General features: G+C 41.8%; 1 protein-coding gene across 1 annotated transcript in view; it reads right to left on the bottom strand.

Annotated features, from left to right (window-relative positions):
- The window catches only part of STS (steroid sulfatase), a 105619-nt gene that overhangs the window by 22454 nt on the left and 65987 nt on the right, over positions 1 to 17178 (bottom strand). The window contains exon 8 of the mRNA XM_058535391.1: positions 1114 to 1273. Coding sequence (XP_058391374.1) covers positions 1114 to 1273 — 160 coding nt within the window. The remainder of the gene's footprint in view (positions 1 to 1113; positions 1274 to 17178) is intronic.

The raw sequence follows: 17178 nt of genomic DNA, 5'->3' as shown, positions 1-17178 counted from the left end.
GAAACCATTCTTTGCGTTTTGGACTATGACTTTTTCAGGAGCATACAGTGGACTTTCCCAGTGGCTACATGGCAAGTGATAACATCATCGCTCTGTCAGCCTATGGAATGTGTGCTTGGGTGCTTTTGTGTTTTAAATGTTTTTCAAGTGTAATTGCTAATATGAGAAACGTTAATTGATATAACCCCCATAAACAAAAGATCTTTGGGTTCCTCAGTCATTGAAGAGTGTACCTGGGTCTTGAGACCACAAAGTTTGAGAATGGCTGAACTCTACACTGCTGCCTTTCGCATTTGTGTGTACATGTGTGTGCGTCTGGGGGGAAGGTATACCTAAAGCAGAAATTTGAAAACATGAAGGAAAAACATAAACAGTAAAACAAGCTTGGAAACAATGGAGGTGAGCACCTATCTGTGTACTCAGCTCTAGCCAAGCTGTTGTTTTAGTCTCTGGTTTCCTGTTTCCTCTTCGTTCCACTGGCAGCTGAATTTACACAAGATTTGCAGCCTGCCTGTGTGACGTTAGCCTGGCCTGCCACCAAACTAATGAAAACTATTAATCAGCGTGCTTCACTTAAAACTCTTCAGATTGGTAATAACACTTAAGAAGAAACCATTGGCAATGTCATATGAAGTTGTATTTAAGTTTAAGAGAAAGACATTTCATTTAGGACTTGTATTCAGAAGACATGCTGGGATATAGGGCCCTTAACTGGGAAACCAGCTGCCTTTCTTGCTGCTGCAGGAAAGAGTTGCTGAATGGGGCAAAGGGAAAGGTATGGGATTAAAATGTGGGAGGTTAGAGGGGCATTTGCCTAGCTGCCCTTCGGTAAGCCGATGATGGGCACAGACGGGAAAGAGGATCAGCAGGTGTCAAAAGAGGAAGTCTCGGTTCAAGACCATCCATCCACATCATGCCTGGCAGTTTATTTCCCACGGTGATAACGGGATTGACAGAGGGGTTTTTACTTCAGCAGATCCACCAGTAAGGCCCATAACTGGACACTGATAATAAGTCCAGCCGGAGGTAGCATGCCATTATGCAGGCAAACCAGAACACAGTTGCCTGCAAAATCAGAATGAGACCATACCAAGCACCTCTGAGTCACAGTACCTGTCTTCAGGCAGTGGTGACCCTGCGAGTTTGGCCACCGTAGGAAATATGTCCATGTTGCTTGTTGGCTCATCAATCTCCAGCCCAGCCTGTATCACTCCTGGCCATCGAAGAACGCCTGGAATTCGGATACCTCCTTCCCAGTTGTTCGCTTTGCCCCCTAAAATGCCAAAGGAGAGGCCACAGGGAGATTTGTAAGTCTTTTCAACGCTCAGTGTAGGGTGGCCAATTTGGAAGAAACAAGTGATCTAATTACATGGATTCAATGAGAATTTCATGAGTAATAGAGTATATGTTGTGGTGAAAAATACATATGACATAGTCACTACTATGCATGACACATGGCCAGCATTGCCTGGTGGTCATAAGTGATGACTTTATAATCAGGGAGACTCAAATCTCAGAGCAACATCGGACTCAAATCAATGACTTTAGAGTCGGGGAGTTCAAATTCCATTGCTACCTTTTAGCAGCTCTGGTAGGCAAAATAATGGTGCCCCAAAATGTCCATGTCCAAACCCCCGAAACCTGGGGATATGGTACCTTATATGGCACAAGGGGAGATGATATTGGATTATCTGAGTGGATCCAATGTAATCACACAGATCCTTAAAAGGGAAAGAAGGAGGCAGGAGAATGGGAATCAGAGAAGCAGAGATTATAGTCAGAGAGAAAGACTGGAAGAGGCTATGCTGATGGCTTTGAAGATGGAGAAAGGTGTCCCAAGCCAAGGAATGCAGTGGCCTCTAGACACTGGAAAAGGCCAAGAAACAGATTCTCCCCTAGAGTCTCCAGAAAGGAACATAGCTCTACTGACACTTTGATGTTAGCCCAAATGGACCCATCTTGGACATCTGAACTCCAGAACTACAAGATAATCAATTTTTGTTGTTTTGAGCCACCAAATTTGTGGTAATTTGTTATAGCAGCCATAGGAAATGAAAACACTAGTTCTGTGCCCTTAAGTAAATGGATCAACCATTCTGTGCCTCACATTCCCAACACATTAGGTGTGAGTATTACATAGGATTATGATCCCAAGTGCCAAGTCTAATGCCTAGAAGAGAGGAAGAGCACCAAAAATGGCCATTGTCGTCATTGCTACTATCTTATTATTGGGATAGCTCTTACTGTTTAGTTGAGGAAAAGAGCTTTGTACATAGGAGGTGATTAGAATACAACTCAATAGAGCAAGAAAGGGGTATTGGGAGGGGCTGGAGGGGTGAGCTGGGAGTGGGTCACAATGTCAACAGGCACATCACAGAAGATGCTCACCAAGGCCTGTAACTAATGGACCTTGGGGGACCAAGACAGTGACATGCCAGCCTAGGGCTCAGAGAGACCAGGCTGGAGTCTCTGAGGCCATGCAGGTAGCACACAGATGGATGGAAAAACAGATGCACTGTTTCCCCTAAAGCAGCTCCCCTTGATTTTATAATAAGCTGAGCATAGAGTTGAGCACCACAGGAGTAATAACCTCAGGAAGTTAGGCTGGGAGGAATGACAGCGTTTAAGTTCAGCTACTCACAAATACATTTTCAACCAACAATTGTATGAAGAATTAAAAACAAAGCATTCAAATAAATGAAGCAAGTGGAAAGAGAACCTTGATTCATAGCAGAGATATAATGCGTGGTTCACAATGGACATAAATGTCATTTAAATGACAGAATTAAAAAATGAATTCTGCAGACAGACGTTTAAGGGATCTTGAAGCAAGCTGTCATTTCTTAATGCTAGTTTCTGACTATTGTAGACTGAATTCTGGCGATTGTAGACTGAATTGTAGCTGATGGTTGTAGACTGAATTCCCCTTATAGGCAAGATCTTTAAACTGCAGGCATTCATAAGTTTATATGCATCGACATTGAGGGACAATTCATATAAAAATTCATATGATAGTTTGTAGTTTCTATGGTGGCCTCCTAGGAAAGCTAAAAGTCTTCCACTTACCTCACCTTCTCAACATTACCTTAAGGTAATTATCTGACAAATACAATTATGCTTGCTTCACAGACATCACATCCAAGAAATGGGAAGTTTACATAATTTGCCATAGTTTATGCAAGCTGGCAGTAGCAGAGCAAACTGTAGGAAGAATCTCAACATGTGAATTACTGCCTCCTTATCCTTCTACTACATCAAGCTCATAGTTCACCTGCTTATCCTTCTACTGGATCAAGCTTATAGAATGTTCACCAGCTTATCCTTCTACTGGATCAAGCAGCATCTCTACCTGCTTATACTTCTATTGGATCAAGCTCATCGAATGTTCACCAGCTTATCCTTCTACTAGATCACGCAGCATTTCTACCTGCTTATCCTTCTACTGGATCAAGCAGCGTCTCTACCTGCTTATACTTCTACTGGATCAAGCTCATAGAATGTTCACCTGATCATCCTTCTACTAGATCAAGCAGCCCTCCTACCTGCTTATCCTTCTACTAGATCAAGCTCACATTATTTTTACTCTAAATTTAACAAGAACAAAATAAGTGGTCGCAACACAACATACAAGAGCTAGCTTAATTAACAGCTAGTGTATATACTTATTGCCCTACTGGTTAAAATAGAATAAAATAAATAAATGGGAAAGTAGACCAAAATACTACAAGAATGAAAAGGCATCCTGTAAAAGTTTATCTTCTAGATGCAATGTGGCATTGGGAATTGGATCCTGAGACAGAAAAAAGACATTAGTGGAAAATCTAAAGTTCAGTTAATAGTGATGTACCAAGGTTAATTTCTGGACAAATCCACCATGGTCATGCAGAAAGTTAACATTTGAGGAAGATGGAGGAAGGGAATACAGGAATTCTCTTTACTATCCTTGTAATTCTTCTGTCAATCTAAACTGATTTCAAAAGAAAAATTTTACTACGTATACAGATAGAGATATAGACGATACAGAGAGAGCTACAAATACATGTGTTTCCCCACTTGACTAACTGCTCTGCGTTCTCTAGGTCAAAGTAGAGATAACAATGTGAACTACATCACAGGGTTGTATAAGGATCGTTTCTCATGGCTAAATTGAACTGATCACCTACTATGTAACATGGACTATGATATGCATTTCATCTCATTAAATCTTTACATTTACTCCACGAGGGTGCTACTATCTCTCTCCATTTTATAGATGCAAAATCTGATGGACCGTGCTTTGCATTTCCTCTCATTACATCCTTATATCTACCTTATGAGGGTGCTACCATCACTCTCCATTTAATACATGCAACATCTGAGGCTGAGAGGAGTTACGTAGTGAAGGTCACTCATCCAGTAAGTGGCGGAGTGCAGATATAATCCAGCTTTGTCTGTGAATTTGAACAATTCATCAGTACCACTTGATCTCCGCAGCATGATAATTGATGCCAACTTGTCTGTGTTATTGCCAGAAGAGGCAATAGGCAGGCTGGATTGAGAAACTCACAACGACAAATCTGAACCATAGAATTAAGAAGGACTGTGACACTGAACAAATGTTTTTCCCTCCAGGAGTTAATACGTACATCATCTTTAAGGCAAAAGACAATGTCCAGGGCTCACCAGGTGAACGTAAGGGGCATACCTGGCTGCAAACCCACAGAAGAGAGTGGGTGAGAAGTGTGGTGGTTAAAAAGCAGAGAGTGGTTTCCAAATCTTGGCAATTGTGAATCATGCTGCAATGAACACAGGGGTGCAGAAACGTCTTTGAGATTCTGACTTCATTTCCTTTGGCTATATACCCAGAAGTGGCCTTGCTGGTTCGCATGGTAGTTCCATTTTTAATTTTTTGAGGACCTTCCATACTGTTTTCCATATTTGCTGCACCAACTTACACTCTCACCAACAGTGCACAAGGGTTCCTTTTTCTCCACATCCTAGCTAACACTTATCTTTTGTCACAACAGCCAAGATATAGCAACAATCTAAATGTCCATAAATGGATGAATAAAGAAAATGTGGTCTATACATCCAATGGAATATTATTCAGCCTTTAAAAAGAAGTTAATCCTATCGTTTGTGACAACATGGATGGACCATTATGCTAAGTGAAATAAGCTAGATACAGAAAGACAAATACTGCGTGATCTCACACAGAATCTACAATAGTCAAACTCATAGAAGCAGAGAGTAGAATGGTGGTTGCCAGGGGTTGTGGGGAGGGGAAAATGAGGAGATGTTGGTCAAAGGGTAAAAAATTTCAGTTACACAAGATGAATAAGTTCTGGAGATCTAATGTGCAGTGTGGTGACTATGGTTAACAATACTGTATTGTATGCTTGAAATTTGCTAAGACAGTAGATCTTAAGTGTTCTTACCACAAACAAAAAAAGAAAATGGTAACTACATGAAGTGATGAATATGTTAATTAGCTTGATTGTGATCATGTCACAATGTATATGTATATCCCAACACCAAGATGGAAACCTTAAATATATACAACTTTTATTAGTCAATTTTACCAAGAAAGCTGAAAAAATTTATCAATGGAAATATTTGTTTTTGTTTGGTAGAGTGACTCAATTTCACCATAAGAAAACAAAATAGTTTTTCCCTCTTTATTACCATTTATATAAATGCCTATCTACGTATACATAGTATGTTTTGAAAGTAGATAATATTGCAGAGCGCGCATGCTCGCGCGCGCGCGCGCACACACACACGTGAAGCAGAGGGTGCCACAGAAATCCACAGGTGCAACCAGAGTGTGTGTATATCATGATTCAAATATCAGGGATCTATTCTGCTCTGGGGGCTTTGCTGATATCCCAGACCTCCAGGTGATGGAAGAAAAGTCTATGAGAGCGTGGCTTGATGCACAACCACTTTGAAAACAAAACAAAACTCCCAGGGAAACCCAAGAAATGTCACACACTGCTAGAGATTTGAGATCCTCAAGAGAGCTCCAAGCCACCAACAGCCCCCTGGTGGAACAGCTCTGCACGGGTGCAATGAAGGGGCTTACCTCTGCTCAGGTGAGATGCTTCGAGCACCCTCAAGGAAGGCACGGGACTGGGGGGGGCAGTTGCATCTGCAGCCCCCAGACCCAGCTACCTACTGACTGCCTGTACGCAGGTGTGGCAGCACCAGGTATGGTTTCATCACCAACTAGTTTTCTGATGACAAACTATCATACTCGGGATATGCTCCATTGGGAAAATCTGAACCCACTGTGTGGAACATCGTAAGACTCTCATCTTATAGTTCTTAATTTATATTCAGAAACTAAAGAAATGTATCAATACACAAAATCTCATGCAATTTTCTAAAGCTGTAAAAGGAGTGTTTTTATAACAGCAATGGTAAAAAAAATATTTGTAAAACTTTTAACAGATGATAAACACACCCGGGCACACTCTGCCTATGGAAGAACATGTTTGAAGAAGTATGATCACACATTTCCAAGCATGCATTGATGAGCAAATATACTTGCTTGTCAGATGGCGTAGCTTTGAGTCTTATTCCTCCTTCCATATTCTGTGGAAAGGGACATGCATAAAATGTGCCCATCAGACTTTAAGAGTACAGCATACTGCTCTCCCAGGAACTGCTATGACTGTCACTGAATTACGTTCATAGGAACTCAAATGGTGAGCACTGGATGCTTCATTCACTTGGCAGATATTTACTAAGCAATGACTTCCTATGATCAGGAATAATGATGGAGTTACCACGTTCTAGGAACTGTTCAAGCTCATTGCGGATATTCACTCATTCATTCCTCACCATCACTCTGCAAGGTAGGGACCCCATTTCACAGTTGAGAAGACTTTGGCCAAGATCACACAGCAAGTAAGTGACGGTATCAGGTGCAACTCCAGAATGTGTGCTACTAAATAGGTTTTACCAATTCTCAGAACACCACAGGCAACACATAGATAGATGAACAAGGATCTCGCCCCACAGAAACTCGAAGTCGTGAAGTATAGCTCAGATATACCCACAGATAAATCTGACGGGGGGCCAACAAAAAGCAGGAGGATGCCTCTTACCCGTAATCACCTGCCCTGAGTCAACAGACTTTGAGCTGCGTTGCAGAGGAGAAATAAGGTTAGCAAAGCAGGAAATGGTGTTGCAAGAGGTAAAAGAAAAGCATGATAGGGAACCTGGATTATTTTTTCTGAAAATGTACGAGCAGAGAAAAAAGCACAGTCTAAATTTAAAATTTGATGGAGTAATTGTCAAATTCACACTTTTAACATCTCGATGGCACATTGCCTTGGTGGGGAGTCACAGAACGATGATGGCTGAGTTACTCAATCTCTCCAGGCAAGCGCAGAGAAAACTCTTCTACAATGTACTCTGAGACTCTTGTTAGGAACAGCTGTTTCCAAACCAGGTTTCTATTTTTGTGCTTTCGAATGCTGCCGCCCATCAGGTCAAATCCCTCTTAATGGCAAGAGCATATGCTAGTCATTCCTATGCTTGATCTGGGCATAGAGTTTTATGAAATATTCCATTTGTCATTTTTCTCCTCTTGGGTGTCTCCCTGCCCAGATAACACTGATTCCCTGGACTGATGCAAACCACAATGAAGCATATGACGAGTGAAATTCGCACTAAATGCTTTCTTGCCCAAGATGCTAGATTTCACGCTCTCCTTGATTTATTCATTGCAGGGACTAAAACTCACAAATGATAGATGGAAGGTAGGACCAAATTATCCAAGTTCTATCAACCTATTATATAGAGAACAACGGTCTGCTGATGTCGGTATTCAAATGAGGGGTAAAGAATTGAAGAACACCCTCAAAACTAGTTGACACTGTTTGAACTGTTAAGAGTGACTACTTAAGCAATACATCAAACCGCTAAACCATCTGAGTCAGGGATTGGCAAACTTTCCTTCTAAAGCGCAAGATAGTAACTATTTGAGGTTTTGCGGGTCGCTTTCCCAACTACCCAGCTCTGCTGTCGTAGCTCACAAGCAGCATGGACGAGACACCAACAAATGAGTGTGGCTGTATTTCAATAAAACTTTATCGACAAAATCAGGCATCAGGCTGGATATGGCCCACGTGCCATAGTTAGTGAATTTAGATTCTGGGGTAGGGTGAGTGCATCAACCCTGACCTTACTCCACAATATTGACTCCTTCAGTATAGGGGGGAAATGTCACTGTCACTTCTAACAGTTTAGTTTTTCACTTAATTGAACTCCTTTTTAATAATCTTCTGCAAGATGAAAAACTAAAAAACATAGCCTAGAATGTAAAGCTAAGCATGTCCTGGCTCTGGTCCACCTTGGCAACATCACACCTTGGTTGATCTGAGTCTCACCTAAGTGCCTCAGTAAACAGCTCGTCTTATCTCGCCTTCTGGAAAGTTCTGTTGTCTTGATGTACGCTCCGCTAGCATTTTCCCCAATCCCCAAAGCATCTGTACAAATCCTTGACAGCTTGGATAACATGCCCCTCCTTTTTAATTAAGCCTTCTATGACCACCACTCTAGGTAACGTTTTGCTGTTTTCCATTTCTTTGGCATTTTTCAAGTTCCTCATTTATGGGATGTCCGACAATCAATTCTATGCACATCTTATCATTCCAATGGGACTAAGAGTACTTGAAAATAAACTCTAATTCACTGTTGAATCAACTAAGTCCACAGTGTAATACCTTCCACATAGATAGTGTCCAACATATTTATTGAATGAATGAAATAATGGATTAATCAAAGAAGAGTATTGCCGGGGGAAAAAGACAATCCTACACATGAGTGTGATTATAAATTCATATTTACAACCACTTCTTGTGCCTCAGCTTTGCTAGGATTTTTCATTTCCCTAATCGGTTCCATTCCAAAAGTTCTCTCCTCCAGACTCTTACCAAACAGCTTATCCTCTTACTCTCAAAACAGAGCCTCATCTTCCATTTCATCCAGGAAAATGAGTTCATGAGCATGACATACCTCAACTCCTTGCTCTCGCACACTTCAATTTATCCACTGTGGCCACATCCTTCTCACTTCCCCAACACTTTTACACCATGCACCCTCAGCTTCCCTCTCCCACAGACCACACTAGACCACGTCACTTCCATCTTCCCTGCCTCAAGTGAGTAATCCAAACATCCTATCATCCAACCACAACCCCTTGCCTTCTGATATGCCTTCCCCAATGCTGTAATATTTAACTTTGTGGTATCACGGTCATGATTTGCCAAATGAAACCAATGCAATCAAATCATTCTGTCAAGGCACTGTGATCATTCAGTAGTTTGATTCTCTGCTTAAGTGGACAGTCCCCATCATTCCAAATGGCGCTTCAATTTAGAGATATTTGCTAATTTTATCCTATCTGGTTCCAACTACCTGCTCAGATCACATAACACACCATTTCCATCACATTCTTGCCAAAGCACTGAATTCCATAGAACCTGTGACATGTATTCACACCTCTCCAGTAAGACCCCAGCCCTCAATGAAAATATCTATGTGTTCTTTATAAATCTAGATCTTCTCAGCAATTTGACATTCTCAATTGTCCCTTGTGTCTTAATGATCTCTCTATAAAAGTTTACTCAAGAGAATTAAATATATTCCAATCTTTCTCACTACAAAGATTCTCCTTTTATAGCCTGCATCCCTGCATAGACAAATTTCTCAAAAGTATTTGAGAAATTCTCACCTTCCTCCACCCTTCCATCTGTCTGGCCTGTGCCCCTCCCTCTCCATTGAAAATGTACTTATTAGCATCACATGTGTAACAAATACTATGGAGTCTTTGAGTCCTCATCTTACTTGACTTTTAAGCAGCATTCATTTCTACTGACCACGCTCTTCCCTGAATCTTCTATTTTCTCCTCATTTCCCCAATCACTCTCAATATCTTCTTGGTTAGATCATCTTCCATCGCACCTTTTGTTAGAGTTTCTCAAGGCTTGGTCCTTGACCCTCTTCTCTTCTTATACCAAATGATCTCATACATCTCCCCACATGCCAACCCAATCTAGGTCTCTGCCCATGAGTCCTAACTCTTAAAGGGAACCTCTACCTACCCAATCATGCAAGCCAAAACAATGAGAGACATCTTTGATGCTTCCTTTCCCCCAAACTCAATATCGAATCAATTGCCAGTACCGACAGATTTACCAATGCAACCATGCTTTTCCATTCCCTTCTTCATCTAGTTAAACTATTTGTCCTTCAAACCCAAGCTCAAGTATCCTTTTCTTTTATGTATTCAGTCAGAAAGTATTTCTTAAAATGTCAGGCACTGTTCTCGGTTCTGGGGATACAGAGGTGGGTATAATAACACATCTGCTATCATAGATCTTACACTCTAGTGGGTAATAGGGATAGCTTGCCCTTCCTACGTGCACTTAAAAACACTTTACATATTGACTTTTTCACCATTACAACAATCTTCTATGACATTCCTATAATAACAATCCTATTATTCCAATTCTAAAGAGGAGGGAACTGATATACAGTTATTCCTCAATTTATCTGTATTCCCACTCCTGTACTCTTTCCATATACTGGCTTTGGGCAATGTTCTTCACCTCCAGTTTTAAGTACTACCCAAATGGCCAAGATTATATATATTCATTCCTAGTGAACATATTGACTTGGATGTAGGGCACCTCACCAGCTGCATCACCTGACCCCCTTTGTTTATACTTTCATCTCTAGCAATACTGAGCTGCTTTCTTGCCCACCATGAGCATCTTGCTCCTGCTGAGAATACACTTCCCGCCTTTCCTCTCCTGGCCAACACTTCAAAACATCAGTCTGCAAAAGGTCAGCTCCTCCCAGGAGGTTGTCCGCACTCCCAGGTTGGGTTAACTACCTCTAACCCTTATTTACCAGTAACAGCTCCCTTACCAGTTCATTATTCTGAAATGATCTCGTTTGACAGTCATCTCAACAAACAGAATGTAAGCTACAAGAGGTCAGGGATCTTGTATTCTTTGCCTTTATGCCCTAGAGGCTAGCCCCATTACTGGCCGACTGTATACAGTCAATACATGAATGCATGTCAGTCAAATTTAACTGAATGAGTGAACTGATAAATGAAGATAACAGGTAGGCTTGTTTCAAAGGTGAAAAAGCCTCCTGGAATACATAATACAGATACTAGAAAGATGGGGCAGCTTCGTCCACTCTTGAGAAGCTGATGACAACGTTTGCCAAAATCTGAAGATAGAACCTGAACATAACCACTTTCTAATAAACTACCAGAGCTTCTTGCTGTTATTTTTTTTTTCTAACAAAAGTATCAATTGGTCTCTGAAAGCTGTGCTATTGCATGAGAGAAAGAGATGTCAAATTCAGTGACTGTAAGAAGCAACTCAGAAGCAATATGGACTCAAGCCAATCACTTGCTTTTGGAATTTGCACTTAAGGTAAAGGAGAAATGCAGGAAGCTGCAGTGTCTTAGATGCAGGCATCAGGGAATTTTGAAAGCATTTGCCTGCACGTGGAGAAAGCCTACATTCTTGAACACTCGGGAAAATAAGATTTCCACTCCTCCCATGCTTCTGCAGACACCTCTATGGAGTTAATTTATCCATTCCATTGACATTTATTACTTGCCTTTAGGCAGAGCCAAAGGGAGGTGGGGAGAGAGCCTCCCCCAGGGTGACCTTGACTTGGGAGAGGAATGGAAATGAAGCCAGAACTCGGAGTTTAACTGTTCCCTCCCAAGACTACAGGAAATTTTCAGCTATGAGGAAGAGGCAGAAAACTCTAAACTCCACTATAAGGAAATCTTAGGGAAGTCTTTCTGGCCCCAGCTAAGGGAGGATATTTTAGGCAAAAGGGCGGACGGAAATCCTCAGGTCGAGTACCAGGAGCAGAAGGGAGAGAAATCTGGGAAGTGTTCACTACTCATTCAGCAAGTATTTACTGAACACTTAACTACAAGGTTATTTTGGGCACAGGGATAGAGTGGCGAATAAGGCAGCCCAGATCCCTGCTCCCACGGGACTTACATCATAATAGGGCAGACAGACTATGAGCAAATAAATTAATAAACAGGTAAAATACCAGATGTGCAAGGGGTTAAATAAGGTGGCATGATAAGTACCGGTGGTGGGGAGGTGGGAGAAGAACTTCTGATTTGGTGGTCCATGGAGATCTCAGAGGGGCAACATGTGATTGAAGGATCAAATCCATGCAAAGATCAGGGGATGAGCTCTCCAACAGAAGGACCCGCCCATGGAAAGGTCCCAAGATGGAAACAAGATTAAGGTGTCGGGGGACCCAGAAAGAAAGGAAGAAAATGAACCAGAGCTGGGTCACGACATGACCGTGTACGGCTAGGATGCAGACTTCACATTTATTCTCAGCAGCTGGGAATATACTAGAGTGTTTTGAGAAAGGAAGAAAAGCCATGTGAAGAAGGAGGCAGAGATTGGACTAGTGCATCTACAAGCCAAGGAATGCCAAGGATTGCTGGAAACCACCAGAAGCTGAGGGAGGTAAGGAAGGATCCTCCGCTAGAGTCTTTGTGGGGAGCATGGTCCTGCTAACCTTTGATTTCAGACTTCTGGTCTCCAGACTGAGAGAGAGAATAACTTTCTATTGTTTCTAAGGCACCCAGTTTATGGTATTTTGTTAGCAGCCTTAGGAAACCCATACAGTACATTTAGAGTATGTTTATTAAAGTTCATCCAGGTGCCTGGATGGAGAACGAATTGCAGACAACAAAGAAGAAGCAAAAGAAACCACAAAGAAACCCATTGGGAGATGAGTTTGAGGTGATGGTGGCCAGGAAGAGGCCACAATTGACAGACATGAAAAAGTGGCTCAGAGTCAGGTATACTTAGAAGATAAAGCTTATAGAACATGCTGTTGGAATATGGGGCTTGGGGGGGGAGGTCAAAGAAATAGGCTTTAGGGAGTCAAAGAACTCCAGCTGTGGGGGTTGAGTCACTCAGTGAAGAGTGGTGCAGTTAAATGAGATTAGTGAGGTTGGGTGACACGTGGGCTTGGGAAGTAAAATCCCTAGAACGCATCTGTTAAATAGGATGTGCCCACTGAGTATCCATATCCCACGTCATGTGGGCAACTGGACAGAGGAGTTTGAGGTTCCAAGGAAGGGTCAGAGCTGGGCATGGGCGTTACCAGCACTCAAATGCTAGTTGAGGTCATGGATTTGGATGAGATCACAAAGGTGAGTGTGTAGATAAAGAAGGGAGGGGCCCAGGACAGAGCCCTGGAGGTCTCCAACTTTGAGAGGTAGGTCAGAGGAGGAGGAGCTGGCAATCAAGTTGAGAGGGAGCTTCCATAAATTCCTCCCCACCATCTCTGCAAAGAGAGCCCCAGGGCTTAAAACCCTGACTTAGTCATCAAGGGAAGCTGGTGACCCCTGCTCCTTTGATAAGAAAACTGCAATTGGTAGGACGATTGTCCTGATCTCCTATTCAACGATGCCCTGACACAGGTAAGAGTGCAGAATAAAGAGTCTTCTCAAGACTCACCCACCCAACTGATCTAAATGGACCCCATCCCTGCCGAGGGTGCAGTTACACAAACTGAGAGCCATAACCTGAGTTTCCTAGAGATAGTTGAGGGTTGTAAGGAAATTATAAATCCTCTGTTAGATTAAAGCAGGGGTTCCTATTCCCGCATCCCAAAGTAGCAATGTGGACATTTTCAACATTCAACAGCCCTGATGGGAGTTTAACATTTAACAGCTATAAGTGGTCACAGGCTAACGTAAAGGGGATGGGATTTTTGTCGTTGTTATTTATTTATTGATCTTGCTCTCAATGAAAATCCTAATAATGCAGTATGGGAACACTGTCAAATTAACTAGAAGCTCCAATGGAGACAAGGCTTCCTTAGATCTTAAATGGAAACATGGATTATGACTTGGTAAAATGGTTTTATTAGATTGACACAATCATTCAGAACATGTGGACAGAAGAAGGAAATTTATTTTAGAAGGTTCTCAGAAGTAAATATTTCAGGAACTATTATATGAAAGACATTGCCAAGATTGCTGAAATTTGACTCGAGTTATATTCAAAGTGCACATTGGACCCTCCCTCTATCTCCCAATTTCTTTTTATGCTGGAGCCTTTTGACAAAGATACAATTTATCATATCTAAATATAAATTTATCCATATCTAAATCTAATCCATATCTAAATCTAATCTATTCTAAATCTAACGTTGCAAACATATTTCATTACGAAAAAGTAAGAGAAACAATTTGGGGTGTCACCATTCCGCCACCCCTATAATATTAAATTAGTATTTATTAAATGCAAACCACAGCAGGGATCTAATGTTCCTACAATTAAAAGGAATAACCTGTTGAATTCTGTGGAAAGATGATTTAATTATAGCCATTCTATCAAGCTAGCCCATAGATTTCATTAGTGAAACAGATTTGATTGGGAAATAAAGTAGAATCACTGGCTCAAACAGTAGAGATCTTTTGGAAGGGTTTTGATTGAGAGTAGACATCATTATTGTTCAGAAAAAAATGCTCTTTTGATCAGGGAGTTTAAATAGTGTGATTCCTCTGTGTTTGTATAAACCATAGGAGTATGTTTGTGTCCACAGCTTTAGAAAACAAGATGTCTTGACATTTAGAGGTCTTTGGTCATTTCCCACAGCTGAAGGAAACTGCATCTTTCTTTTAGTGCATTGTATTTTAACAATGTTTCACTGTGAACTTGATTTCAACTAAATGTGACACAGGGATAATAGAGTAGTGGCTGAGATATTAATACAGTGTCATACATTGGTAGTATTTCCAGCAGTCAAACAAAACATTTCAAACACATCCAATACGTTTCTGAAAAAAAATCATGGAGCAGCTATTGCCATACGTTTAGGATTGTACGATAACCCCGGTTCCCAACCATCATTCAGGACCCTGGACACTCTCTTTCCCACCCATACCACCTATGTCTCCCAAGAGTCAGCTATCAAAGGCAAATGCCAGTGCCACTTCCTCCTGGCCCTCAGCCTTCTTCAGATTCATCAGCCAGCGGTCATCCGGTCATCTCTCCCAGAACTGAGGCTCCCTAGCGTTGTAGATGTAACTTTCTTAAATAACGTGTTACTTTCTAACCACTTCCATTACTGTGATTTATGTACGTGTCTCATCGGCAGCCACTAAGCTACTTGGGAACCCAACAGGCTTTCCGCGGGCGAAGGAATGAATGGGTGAACCAGTGCATGAAATGCAGTCTGTAACTCCATGTATAGAGACGCTGTCATCTATAAAAGAAAATAAAAACAACTCTCTCCACACAGGCCATAACCTCATGGAAATACAACGGAAACAGCTAGTCAATATACAGGAATACAAGTTTTCACTTCTTATTGCTGAAAAATAAGGCTGCAAATAGAACAGGGCTGGCTGAAAGAGTAGCAACCTAGTAGGGTTAATCCTGTTCAGATTAAACATACCAGTTCATTCATTTAACCCACGTTAAATATCATTCCTGTGTCCTGCACTGGTGAGATAACAATGGGATGCAAAGGAAGGAAGCAGTATGAAAATCCTATGAAGGTTGTCCAGACTAGCAGTGAACAGGAATCCTTTCCTCCTAGGTTGTCCAGACCAGCAGTGAACAGGAATCCTTTCCTCCTAGGTTGTCCAGAGCAGCAGTGAACAGGAATCCTTTCCTCCTAGACTCCAGGCAACCAAAGGTCTAAGAAATGGTCCCTGCCCCAAGGTGCTTAGAATTTAATAGGATCCCAGATATGCACATAATATTTTTGAAGTATAAAGTTTCATAGGCTACATGCCACCACTGGGAGGGATAACAGACTACCTTTTCTCCATCTCTTTGCCTCAGGTATGGTGTGACTCGGCATTACTCAACTCCTTGCAGTCTGCAGAACAAGCCATTTGCTGCTTCTCCTCATGGCCAGCACTACTAAAGAGGATGAGTGGTTGGGAGGACGGAAAGAGCTACAAGGAGAACAAGAGACTGAGCACACACTGTGCCTAACTCCTTCCCAGCCTTGCTTCCTTTGGAAACATTTCTTGGGCCCCCTCAGCTGAGTGAGGCCCTCCTTGCTGTGTGCACTACTAGGATCTTGTACAAACAAATGTTGATGCCCTATTAAACCGCATGGGGCTCCCTAGGCTTCTCACCACCACCCACCCACCCAATTAACCACCAGCTAATCTTCCTTCAGGGCAGAGACTATATTTTGCATTTATTTTTGCCTCTGTCCCAGCACCAGATACACAGCTCAATCAACATTGCTAAACCAATTAATAGATGAAAGCATTCCATATATTATCCTTTCATATCTTTGGAGGTAAACTCTGATTTCCAGAGTCCCTGGGAATCTCTGAAACATCCATACGAGAGAATAAATAATGAAAGAGTGTGAAAGCACTTTATCGCTTTAAGCCAGCAAAATTTGATGGTCACGTGCTTTTCTATGTCTTGTGCATCTTCCTGTCTTATTCAGGTGCCCCCCACTGTCTGGGACACCACACTTCACTTCTTTGCATGGTCATTTCTACTCATCCTTTCCTGTGGCACGTTCAACTCACACTCACTGCAGATTCAGGTAGGTGTATTAACCCTTAGTATTGATATGCCATTTTAGGCATCTCATCTAAGTCTTTGTGAAACAGGCCACATTTTATTATAATTAGATATGTATGTCTAGCATTTGCAGAGTGTACACTGTATAAGCAACTTGGGCTCAGTAGCTGGGTCTTATGTAAGATCTTCAACGACTAGCGTGATGCCTGATCCACCACGGTGGTGGCTTAGCTGATGCTGCATCAAGAATGAAGTATCAGCTCAAAATGCTATTGCAGGTTGAGGTAGGAAGAATAATGGCCTCTCAAAGATGTCCACATCCTCATCCCCCAGAAACTCTTACCTTCCATGGCAAAAGGGCCTTTGCAGATGTGATTAAGTTAAGAGTCTTGAATTGGGAAAATTGGGATTATCCGAGTGAGTCCAATATAATCACAATGGTTCTTAAAATCCAAGGCAAGAGAGTCAGAGTAAGTGAAGGAGATGGGATTATGGAAGCAGAGGTCAGAGAGAGAGGGAGGTTTGAAGACACTGCATTGTTGGCTTTAAAGATGAAAGAAGGGCGGCATAGCAGTTAAGTTTGTGCACTCCACTTTTGCGGCCCGGG

This window comes from Diceros bicornis, chromosome X (genome assembly GCF_020826845.1).
Source record: "Diceros bicornis minor isolate mBicDic1 chromosome X, mDicBic1.mat.cur, whole genome shotgun sequence".
NCBI lineage: Eukaryota > Metazoa > Chordata > Mammalia > Perissodactyla > Rhinocerotidae > Diceros > Diceros bicornis.
Note: the sequence above shows the minus strand (reverse complement) of the source record. Positions and strands in the feature narration are given on the sequence as shown.